The following is a 12,404-nucleotide window of genomic DNA, read 5'->3' on the forward strand; positions in this document are numbered from 1 at the left end:
AACAAATTTACAATTGTTGTCACATAGTCGATTTGGAACCCTAAATCAGCTACACAAGCCAAACGTAAAATTTGACCGAATGAAGAACGAAAATTGTACAATTTTCTGGTCTGTATATTAAAAATATTTATCCTTGGATAATGAGCAAAAATCCTGACCAAGTTAAGAGACAAGTGGTAATCTTTCTGACAGTCTTTGACAATTAATGTAAATCTGGTTTAATTAAGCTATATAAACATGAGATTAATAAACATCCCTTTTGGCTAATGTCAGTATGTGTATGCCATGCGAGGTGTTGGGAGATTTTTTATTTTTGCTCAAATATTATATGAAAAAAGGACTATTTCTTGTTCAATGTAGGAGTTGACACCCAATTCATTTAAATACAAAATGGCCTTAACTTCTTATGGCGTTGGTTGTGACAGTCATTAATTTTTAATAATTGGTTTTTATTAAATTATAAATCCCTTCACTTCTTATAATCTTGGACGGCTTTAAATATAAGAAGTGGATGGGTTTCAAATTTTTCAATAATAATTAATAATATTGATGTTCATAGATTGCAGTTTGTGGGGGCGGCAAGGCAAAGATTAGGTCCTGAATGTCTGTTCCTCCTTTCGTTGGCCCTTAAACATTCTTGAAAGACTAATGTTATTCATACCATGTTTTTATATCACATTTCTATATTATTTTGGGTGGCATCTGATGTGGACAGCCACATCATTTGAAAAATTTGCAAAACCCAAGGAAATGAAGAAGAAAGACTTCTCGTATACCACAATCATTATTTAATTAACTAGTTTTTCTTAATTATTAGTTTATTAAATAATGAACTAAATTTAAAAATCTGATTCATTCAAATGATATGGTTGTTCGCATCAAATGCCACCTAAGGTGGTATGAAAATATGGTACAAAAATATGGTATGAGTAACATTACTCTTTTTGAAATCATGAACTTAAAAATGTTGTCTAGTATTAAGGAATACATTTTTATATCTAATTAAAGTTTAAACCTTTGTCTACAACCAGTGGATTCTGACAGGGTCTTGTGTAATTGGTGTAGGGTTTTGTTCATCTTGTTCTTTTCTTCTTGTTATTTACAAATGGGTTTCAATGTGTCTTTCTCCACATTCTTCCCCCCACCATAATACTAAACACAAACTATCCATTCTAACTAAATTTTTAAATTTATGCTCTTTAAACAATGGATCGAATCGGAGTGTCAAAGATCCAAACGACATTAGGGTAACAAAAAAGGACAATTAAGTAAAGAAGAGGAACTGTAACTGATGTCACTTGGTTTCCGTTTTTGTTCATGCATCAAGATCATCTTCGATCGAATACGGAGTCAGTACAATTTTTACGGAGGAACTATAATTAATTGTATTTTAATTAGGAAAAGCTTATGATTGAAGGTACATCCTCTCTGATGCATAGATTTTTCAGCGTGCCCGATACACAATTTGATACACTAAGTATCGTAATACAAGTGATTATACAGCGACATTTGGTATACCGAATCGTTTTCTTAACATTCTGAAACATTTATCTCTAACGAGCCTAATCCTCAACGGCTTCTCTTTCACGGAGATAGCAGAGCGAGAAAAAAAAATTTAAATAAAAAAAAAGGCCCCAACCCCCTCCCCCTGCCCCCGGCTCCTATTTTGGGATGGGGTCAGTTGCAACTCCCCTTACTTGCCAATTTCAACTACTTCTTTCTCATCTCATCTGAGCTTGTTTTAGTTCTAGGCTTTTAAGCTCTTCTCTTCCTCAGATGTTCTTCACATCGTCAATCATCCACCGCCAACCTCTACTACTAGGCCCATCGGGTGCTTCTCTTCCTTGGCACACTTTAGTGTTAGGAAGTTATTAATAGAAAGAGTTGAGATTTCATCATAAAATTAATTCGTAATATGGAAAGTAACTCAACTTACTTATAAGTCCATGCAAGGTCCCTCCTCTGATTAATATGTGATTCATTCTCAACACGGTCTTTTACGTGTGACGAATTTTTCAAGTTTAACACATGAACAACACAATGGGTGACGTGGAGGTCGTGTGGCTGTTTGGCTTCACACACAGGACATCTTGCTCTAATACCATGAAGAAAGTTGAGGTTTCACCATAAAATCAATTGGCAATATAGGACTAGCCCAACTTACTTAGTACTGGTTTGGTACTAAGGTGTTTTTATACAAAATGGGTATAAAAAAAAGCTGAGCTCAAAAAAGTGTTTGGTAAACACTTAAAAACAGCTTATCTTTCACAGTTTTGGGGGAAAAAATGCTGAAAACGTGAAACAGCAAAAATGAGCTTATTCTCACATCACGGCAGAAACATTTTTTTTCAAAGCATAGCAATACCAAATCAACCCTTATAAGCCTATGAAAAGTCCCTCCTCCAATCAATGTAGGATTCATTTTCAATAGTTAAAATGCTATTAGCACTATTTGGTAGGATGATAAGAGCAGTTATTGCGCGGGTGACTCGCTCACCCCCATTTTTTGTTCATTCAATTTGTTCATGGGTTCTTCTTGGTCGTGGTGGTGGATTTGCGATGGCAAAGCAGCTGGTGTGGTGGAGGCAGCAGTCTTTCAGATATCAGGATTTTTGTAATTTGCTCTGTTTGGACCTGTCTGTTGTATTTTCTTTTCAAAATATGCTTGTATTTAGATTGCCTTTTGAATTTTCCATATCTTGTACTAGCTATTTTAATTAACGAAAGTTATCTAGTTTGAAAAAAAAAAAAAGAACTTGGGAATTTTGTGGCAAAAGCACTGTACGGCACACTGTTCATTGACGATCACGTAGGGAAGCATGTGAATGCTATTTAAGGACCATGGGAAAGGTCTTTTCTTCCTGGGTGCCCTTCAGTTCAAAGGTCAACATTGAGGGCTAGTCATGCACTTGCATGTTGTTGGTGGCACGCTTGCTTGACCGATGGTCAACATGCTCAATTTCGCCTTGTCGATCCGCCCAAGTCCCCTTGATATACAAAAATGGAAGCATAGCAACCTGTTTCTGGCGATCGATCGTTAAGGGACCTTATAGCATGGACGTATGAGCAAAAAGATCACCAAATCAACATCGATTGTTCAACGATCAACCCTAGTCGACTAGCAACCTACCGATCACCATGAAGTGAAGAGCTACTCCATGGATTGATGTACGGTTGCCCTCCACGTAAGAAATATAACGCTTATTCTTTCCCTAATTGCATCCCAATGACGTTCAAAGACACACATCGACACCACAACATTTCACTATTTGCCTTAACAATGTAATCTCATCTTACTTAGCCAAACACTTTTAAAATTTTCTAATTATATTTGACTAACTCAAGCTTCGGAGTGTATTTAGTATATCAGCTTTCATGACGTTATAAGTGGTAACGAAATTTACAATAAAATCTTAGAATAAGATGCTTTTATCTACATAATCCAAACTTGAGTGCTTGTTTGTCATATGTTCTCCTAGGACTCTTGAAGAACACATTATTAAAAGCATATGATATAATAATCAATCATCCTATATTCTCTACTCCTTTAATGGTCTAATCTAGTAGTGTAGCATCTAATGTTCTCCTATACTAATCAATCATCCTATATTCTCTTCTCCTTTAATGGTCCAATCTAGTAGTGTAGCATCTAATTGTTCTCAACTAGACCGTGTAAGTGCAGCATCATTGCACTCCACTTAGTGGATCTGGGGTTTATTTAGAACTACTTTTAAAATAGTTGAAATCGTTTTTTGTAAAAAAAATTTTTGAACTAATATTTAATAGCAATGCAAGTGAATTATAGAAAAACACTTGAAGTGTTTTCTACAAAAAGCACATAACTGGTGTTTCTTGCAGACTTTAAAATGCTTTTAGAACCCATAAACATTTTCTTTAAAAACTATTTCAATCATTTTAAAGACATTTTCAAACGAGCCCTTAAACTTATATTTATTTACTAGTTTAACTTATTTAATTTCTTAGTGGATATAACTTTAACTCCGAAACGATAATAAATCTTAATAGCAACGAGGACCGGAGGATGAGATTATTTTTTTTCTTCCAAAGGTGGCCATATATATCAAGCCAATAATTATTAAAGATGCAGCAATATTGTTAATTAAGCACTAAGCTTTTATTTTGATATGTTCGAATCAGATCAGTATTATCATTTTTACAACTTTAATTCTAAAATCATAAGGGTTCTTTAGATATAGGTCTATACAACTCGTAATTTTTAGATTAAAACCCACCTATCTTTAAACATCCAATATAAACCCAAAATTCAAATATGTTGCCACATTAGAAATTAAATGACCTAATACTTCATATAATTTACAACATATGCCACAACCCTTCTAACGTTTTCTCACACACAACCCTCCAATTTTGGCTTCAATCATGCCCACATAATATGGGCATTAAATTCTAATTACTCCTCTTGACGTTTTTTAGCCACTTATAATTATATGTATTTGAAATAAAGTAATATTTTTATATTTTGTAGGTACACCATTACATATATCTATTCGTCACATTATTATTATACTGTGTAACATAATTTACCTATATTTATATGTAATATATAGGTAAATTAATGTTGTAGGTAAATTAATTTGCATGTATTAGTACATATGTTAGGCTTGGATAAAAAAAAGTACACATGTTAGACACATTTTATTGTTACCATATGTATGTCTGTGTAAAGTAATTTACCTATATCTATATGTAAAATATAGGTAATTAACTTTGAATAAAATAACATTTCTATATGTTGTAGATAAATTATTTTACATGTATTAATATATATAAGGCACATTTTATTATTATTATTATTATTATTATTATATGTGCGTGTAAAATAATTTGCCTATATTTATATGTAAAATATTATTATTATATATGTGTGTAAAATAATTTACCTATATAAATATGTAAATTAAATAACTTTGAGGCAAATAACATTTATTTATGTTGTACGTAAATTATTCTCCATATGTTAGCACAACTATTAGGCACATTTACAGATTCCCCACATATTTGTTAAATTACATCATATATATTATGAATAGTAATGCTTATTTCTCTTTTCAATAATCATTAATCCACCTTTTAATCCGTATACAATTAATTATATAGGTCAAAAATGTAATTAAGGGTATATTAGGCATTAAAAAAATGTACAATGGTGAAGTCAAACATAGTTAATGAATTTGCTTGTGTGGAGCCTAGTCAATGGGTTTTAATCAAGTAAAAAAAATATGTCGGGTTTTATGTAATGAAAATTGAGTTTTAGGGGCTAAAGCCATATTTTCAGAAATCATAATTGGTCAACAATGGTTGATCGACTCAAGAAGTTTTTAAATCTGTAAATATCAACACGCATGACCAGTGGCAGTTAGTTTAGCAGCATTCAGATTTTACTTACTGAAAGAGGTCTCAATGTTCGACCACCTTCCCTTTTTTCCTTCTTTATGTCACACTCTCAAGAATAATTGGATAAATATGGATATAAACATATATATGTTCTCTTGAGACTTATCAGAAACAGTCTTGCTGCATGCATCTTTTGTTGATGTTTACACTTTTATCCTTATTTTCTTTCAAACTTTATGATTTATGAGTGCAAATGGTTCCTTTCCTTGGTATAAATCTGCATGTCAGAAAGAACAGTTGAGATCAAATTGAATTATTTGATTAGGCAGAAAGATACCATCCATGGTGTTGAGAAACTAGAAATTGACACAACCATTTTGTGGTGGCCAGCTTGTCACCCTTTTGATTCTTTTGCTTAAATCACATCAACACCTGGGGCTGCCCTAGTTTTTGGAGACATATTATGAACATAACAGGCTGATTCCTTCCCTTAACAGGAACAACCTCCTCATCCGTTCTTCCTAAAAATCTTGGTGACTTTTTCTTCTTTCTTTGTATACATGCCTTTTTTGAAGTAAATAAAGCAGGAAAATTTGATTAGTGTAGTCTGATGATCTCGAGGAATGATTTTAACTTATACTGATTCACTTGTCTTTTTTAAGAGTGATATGACAAAACACATAATTAGATTGTTTATATGTAATTTTTCTCATTTTAAGGAAAACAACGTCCATTTGGTTTGTTTTTACAAAATGGGTTTGTCTACCCTGCTAAGCTTATTCTACAGAGGTATGTACATGGTAGTGTAAGCTCAAAGCCCAATATACAACTGGGATTTCTTAGTTCTTTTACTTCATGAATGTAACGAAGATTATTACAGTTTATATTTCGGCTCGTGGGAGATTAGATCTAACATATAATTGAAAATATGTAGTGTGACGAGAGGTGTGGCTAGAGAGAAATTCTAAAATATAATTGAAAATATGTGTGACTCGTGAGATATTCTATCATTCTAACATATAATAGAAAATATGTGACGGTGTGACGGCCAAGAATATGTATAGGAAGAGCGAGGTGGCCAAGAATCTCCCCCAACTTACCAGGGCTCATGACCGAGCTGTTAGAGATATGACGTATCCAAAGAGGTTTGCGCAGGAGAGGTTGTCGGCATGACCAACGCGGCAAATGCTGGAGGCCCCCATTGAGTGTGTAGTGTCCCAGTCCCTTATTTTTCTGTCTAATTTGCCCTAAATAATGGTGGAATGGAACTAAAATCCAGGACTCCTTGTTCCTTTTTAAAAGGGTGGTGATATCCACTTTATCTTTTTTTTACCTTCATCCTCTTATGATCATCAAATCAAATGAACCGCAGAAGACTCAAGAACAAAAATTAATAAGAAATTTATGAAAAATAAAAAAATATGTGTAAATAGAACCGTCCTCTTAAAATTTCAAAGTTGTTTATAGTTTATGAAAGTTTCTGTAAGGTCCTTCTTGTTGATGGTGGTAGGAGCCATGTGGCATTGCCATGTCCATATGGGTAAGTCCTGAATTTTTGAGTTTTTGTTTTGTTCAATTAAGTATTTAAAAGCTGATGAAATAAATGAAGTCCTTAAAAGGGAATTTCTTTTTATGTTTTCTTACAAGAAGATACATAACTATTTTTACACTGTCTTGACTAACTGATCTATGTCGCTATAAACCCTAAGGCCAAATACAAGCCCATGTTACTTCTTTACGTCCACACAGTTCAGTCAGAGTCTGGATGAGACTGCCAGAAGGCGTAGGACAAAGATTTTCATATATATGATATGTTGTGTCCTTCCTTAGAGTAAACAGAAGAAAAGGAGGGAAAACAAGATTCATGTTCTAGTTTGGTACAGACAATGAGATCATGCCGGAGCATCTGAGACAGTTTCAATATCATCACACTGAGGGGAAAAACTTGTTGAGGTTGAAAGGCAGGGAGTAGAATTCCTCGCTTCTTGTATCTGTCTTGAAAGATCGGAATCTATCCCACCAATGCATGCCGCGATCTTTCCTTGTAGCGCTGTCCTTGCGGTGTAGCGTGATGTCCAAGAATACTGCCAAGAAACCGGCCACAAATGGTTCGGACGAGAAAGGAACGTTGATCATATCATTGAACTGCAAAAAAACATGGGGAAAAATGAATCACTAGTCACTTGCATGAGGCATGGGACTCGAACAAGAAAAGATAGTAATTTTAAGGAGTTTAGAGGAAGACAGGAATGGTTTTGTTCCGTACCCATCTTGCTCCGGTGTGCACGGGGCCGTAGCCTCTAATGAGGGTGTATTCGTTGAAATATTGTGGAATCGACAAGCCCATGTAAATAGAGAAGCCTAAGATAAATTTCGTCCGAAAACTGTTGAGGTTGCAAAATTGAAGCAAGGTAAGACCTGCAGAACCTGCTCATGCAAAATTATGGAGAAATACATTAAGTGACCATCCCACCAAGGTCTACTATCAGAAGCGGATTCATCAGTTGGCAACGCATACCGACATAAGCGAAGAAAAAGCAATACAATGCTGCAATGATGGGTGCTGGAATTGAGGCAAAGACAGCTCCAAATTTTCCTGAAAACCAACGATTGTTTAGCACATATATAAGCAGAAATATAATGCAGGAATTGTAAGTCACTTACCAAGTATGGAAAAGAAGATCATGAAACAGGCTGAAATTTGAACCACCCTTCGGCTACCAACCCGTGTCAATGCTAACAAACCAGCATTTTCACTGGAGACAAGTTCAACAACAGTTTTCATGCCAATTGGGAAGATAGTCAGGTAAACTACTGCTAAAAGTTATTTCTAGATATGTACGGGTGCAAAAGAAGCTTACACAGATACTGAAGCTCCATTCCCAGTGCCGAATATACCACAGAAAAGAATTCCGACTCCCTAAACTCAAAATAACGTTATAAAGAATAAATATGTTTGCTAAGTTTATAAAGAATAATCTTGGAGTTCTAAGTATGAAACATGAAATCATATGTGATTACCTGCCAACCAACACCGCGGCTTAAAACAGAAGGTGGCAGCGGAGTTGCACTTGCATACCTTGACACAGCAATAAAGGCACCGGTGGACTGTTCAACCATAAAATTTACATTACGATAAGCAAATCAAAAGGAATGATACATCAATTCGATCTTCCAAATATTAACATATCGACAATAACTACTGGGAAGTTATAAAAATCTTAGTAATGAGAACAAGAATAGAGGTATGCAAACCTCTACAAGAGCAACAAATGAAACAGCCATCATTGCAAAAGCTTCTCCAGCATCGAATGTGGGAGCTCCCCATTGAAAGGGATATGGAATCCTTATCCTGAGAAAGTGTTGAACAATCAGCATCGAAAATGCATAATGACGTAGTATAAAGCATTATAAGTTATGAGAACGAAGCACCACAAGGGAATTACCATGGAGCAGCACCTATGATACCAGCACGATCAGTTCGACAGGTTAATTGAGTTCTGGGTCCTGTGTTCTTATAGGCCCCACCCACAGTAAGCAGATGAGCATAAATCCACACAATGACCACCGAAAATAGAACAGCAAAGCGATCAAAGACATGCGTCTCACTGCGCAACAAATGAGGGATGTACTGGAAAAATTCACTAGATTAATACACTTCCATATGAATATTTCAACTGAGGTGATCCACAGTTGATGTTGTTTACCAAGAAATAAGGAAAAAAAATATCAAATGATCGAAGCGTACCTGTGAAAATATCAGTAGCATGATCAGTTGCGGTAGCCCAATCTCCACACACTTCGCAAACTACACATCCAAATCCAAAGTTAATAACCTAGTAAAGTTAAAAAGAAGGGTGGGAAAGCAAATAAACGTTTTAACAGGTAATCTTGTAACCAACAAAGGAAAATGTAAACGCATACCACAGGAAAACCAAACTCGTATAGCCCAAATCCTGACAAAGCGACCAAAGGAACAGCAGAAAGTGGACTTAGGAACCTGGACAAGTAGAAACAATTGATAATTAATCGACAACACATGTTTAATAGGCTTAGCGAATCATAAAACAAAAATGAAATTTAAATCGCAACCCATATCATGATGAATGTTTCACTAAATTGTAAAGTAACTTGGTGTTTGCAATGAAAACGCAAACATTGAAAGAGATGCAATCAACATAGGTGCTCACTAATGAACATATTAAAAACACCCCGAAGAAAATATTAGCCAGGCCAAAATACCACAACGCAACTAAAAAGAATTTATTAACACTATTAATATGGCAGAGTCTCAACAAACCTCGCCACATTGCGCCAAAGACCGCTGAAGCCAACTACAATCTGCAGAGTTGAGGCAACAATAAGTGCACCCTGGGTTCCACGCATTATCTTCTCAAATTTCTGGATATCCATCATAGAACATGTCAGACGCTGTTATGTTGTCATAAAGGACAATAGTAATTGAAAAGCACTAGTGAGATTCCAATGGAACAACCTCCTGGGGGTTCACAATGTCACTATACCGACCAGCCAAGATAATCGAAATGGTTGTTGGCACATAGGTATAGGATGCTCCAATCACTGCAGGTAAACGAGTCCCAAAGAATGTTTGAAGCAGTGTGTTTAATCCAGCAACAAAGAGTATAGTCTGAATCATTTTTGCTTTCTCCCCCTATAAGGATGGTGAAATTAGTTAGACACCTAAGAGTCATGATCCGGGAACAGATCAGCGTATCAGAGCGAAGAATGATCGAGAATGGTTGATTGCTACTATCATTGTAAAAGCCTTACGCTTCCTCCTCCCATCTGAGGAACGAGAGAGGTGGGAATCAGAACCGTCGTGCCAAGCATCACCAAGTAATGTTGGAAACCAAGTAGGATGGCTTCAGCTGCATTGAGAAATAATTCCACAATCACACACAATAATCACATCGGTATACAAATGCTGGTTATAGTATAAATAAATAAATAAGTAAAAACCGATGAAGGTGAAAGAACTTTCATTTTCTCCAAAAGTGTCCCAACAAATAGAACATAAGCATACATACAAAAGCAGAAACCTAACAGAGATTCATATAACTCAACGAGGGAATACTAACGCGAAAATGATCATCACCATTAGCGCCACATAACAAAGTATCTGTTGGAACTTGTGAGTGGGACTCAGTCCCACATCGCCCAAACAGATTGTTAAAGTCCTCTTTATAAGTGGTTTAACTCACTTATAGTTTAAAATGAATTAAGTTAAAGCTATGGACATTGAGTTTTATAAATGGAGGTTCGGATTGACAAAAACACAAGTTTAATTTTTTTCGTTTTTAATTTTTGGATTCAGTTTTTCCAAAAGGATAAAACTAAGTGAATAGTTACGTCCGTTTTGTAATTGATAAGGACAAACGGTTGCGTTTGTTCAAGTTAAGCCATTATATATATGGCAGTCCGCTTAGAAACGAAATACACATCAATTCAATCGCTCCTTTTTGTTCCTTACAGAGAACAACACTACCAATTCGTCAAGAATCCAAGTTCGTGTGTAAGAACTTGGATTAGATAGTTGTATCCTGCAAGATAGACGTCATTTGAACTACTGCACTGGTGTAGGGACGTATTTCTGTCTTAGGAGATTGCTCTGCAAGCCTCTATCTTTCGAAAACAAGTCAGTGTGTTTTTTGTGATTTGTTATTCAAATTCATTAAATTGTTCATATTGTAAGATATATCGTATATTTGTGAAATTTCTATTCAAGATAAACTGTGTAATTGTTATATATTATACACTTGACATTTGATTGTTCTAACAGTATCAACGAAATAAAACGACTCCAAATTGGCAGAGCAAATACTTATAAAGAGAAAATGTCAACAATGTGGAAAGAGAATTATGCACTCACGCCAAGGAGGAGGACTGGTAATGCAGTAGTAAACGTTAGGCAGCTGATCTTTGACCAGATGAGGCTGTAGCTCCTCCTGTTTCGGTGGCGGTGCATGTCCACCTCCTGCCATTTTTCTCTCCTGTTTCCTTCTCCTCTCTACAAGACATCCAGAAAGTTCAGTTAATTATCGGTTTATCACTCAGCATGCCAACCAAAATTCCAGAAAAAAATAAAAATAAAAAACCAAATTCTCAAAGCACCAAAAACCAACTTGAATCCCACTGAAATAAACACTTACCAAGACTGAAAATTTACAAAAAAAATAAAAAAGGAAAACAATGATTATTACTACAAGAGGAAGAAAAAATAAAAAGATTATTACTTTTTGAAGAACTAAATCGAAAATTCAGAAGGCAAGTTCTTGTATTGAGAAGAACTCCAAAACTGTGGTCTCAGAAATTCTGCTGCTCAAGCTAAAGGAGGAAGAGAGACACTGATGAAAGGTGGCATGAGAGAGAGAGATTTACAACCCAAAAGAGTCCCACTTGGACTCCAAGAAAACATTAAAGTGGTGTGAAGAAGTGGAGAAAAGCAAAAGCAGGAGAGAAATTGAGAGCCTTCCCCCTTCAAAAAATAAAAACACTTCTCTGTCCCAAAACGAATCTCTTCAATTGCATAATCTCTAACTTTTGTAACGTCGGTCGTCTTTCTTTTTCCTCAAATACGTAAGAATGAAGCTTTGTGTAAAAGCAGCTTCTCCACCGTCACCTTTACTGTTCTTTACTGCCATTAAAGCTCTTTGGGAAGTAAAAGAAATTCCCTTTTTTTTTCTTTTTCTTTTCTAATTTCGTTGGTAAAAGAAGTTTCTTTTTTTTGCAGAGTATGCAGATTACAATATTGAAATTTGCAGAGAAGAGAAGCGAGGTCAAATTTTTTATTTTCCATACCTTAGTTTTTTGCAGGAGCTTCTCAGAGTGATGAATGATCAGGAACTTTCAGTCCCTTTGTTTTTCAAGTATTTGTCAAACTGTATAGACAGATCGAAGTCTCCTTCGATTTGTCTCTAAGTGTACTTTTGATTCAGGGCTTTTGCATACATGACACTTGGACAGTCAAGTTCTGAGCTGTCCGTAGAGAGACAGTGCCACCATGTTTT

The 12,404-nt window shown here is 35.4% G+C and overlaps 1 protein-coding gene across 2 annotated transcripts; it reads right to left on the reverse strand.

Moving 5' to 3' along the window:
* Positions 1–7,160: 7,160 nt before the first annotated feature.
* LOC126597733 (nucleobase-ascorbate transporter 6-like) lies at positions 7,161–12,384 on the reverse strand. 2 transcript variants are annotated; one of them, XM_050264543.1, is made up of 15 exons: positions 12,196–12,384; positions 11,267–11,404; positions 10,168–10,265; positions 9,872–10,048; positions 9,677–9,777; positions 9,301–9,376; positions 9,125–9,184; positions 8,823–9,007; positions 8,632–8,728; positions 8,398–8,484; positions 8,238–8,296; positions 8,041–8,132; positions 7,895–7,972; positions 7,643–7,803; positions 7,161–7,521 (listed from the first exon to the last, which is right to left on the reverse strand). In XM_050264543.1, exons 2-15 carry the CDS (start codon positions 11,376–11,378, stop codon positions 7,303–7,305), a joined length of 1,602 nt encoding a protein of 533 aa, XP_050120500.1. In that variant the 5' UTR covers positions 11,379–11,404; positions 12,196–12,384; the 3' UTR covers positions 7,161–7,302. The 2 variants fall into 2 exon arrangements, with proteins under 2 accessions (XP_050120500.1, XP_050120499.1); XM_050264542.1 differs by lacking the exon at positions 12,196–12,384 and adding an exon at positions 11,631–11,912.
* Between the last annotated feature and the right edge of the window lie 20 nt (positions 12,385–12,404).

The sequence above is a fragment of the Malus sylvestris genome, chromosome 13, assembly GCF_916048215.2.
Source record: "Malus sylvestris chromosome 13, drMalSylv7.2, whole genome shotgun sequence".
Classification (NCBI taxonomy): Eukaryota; Viridiplantae; Streptophyta; class Magnoliopsida; order Rosales; family Rosaceae; genus Malus; species Malus sylvestris.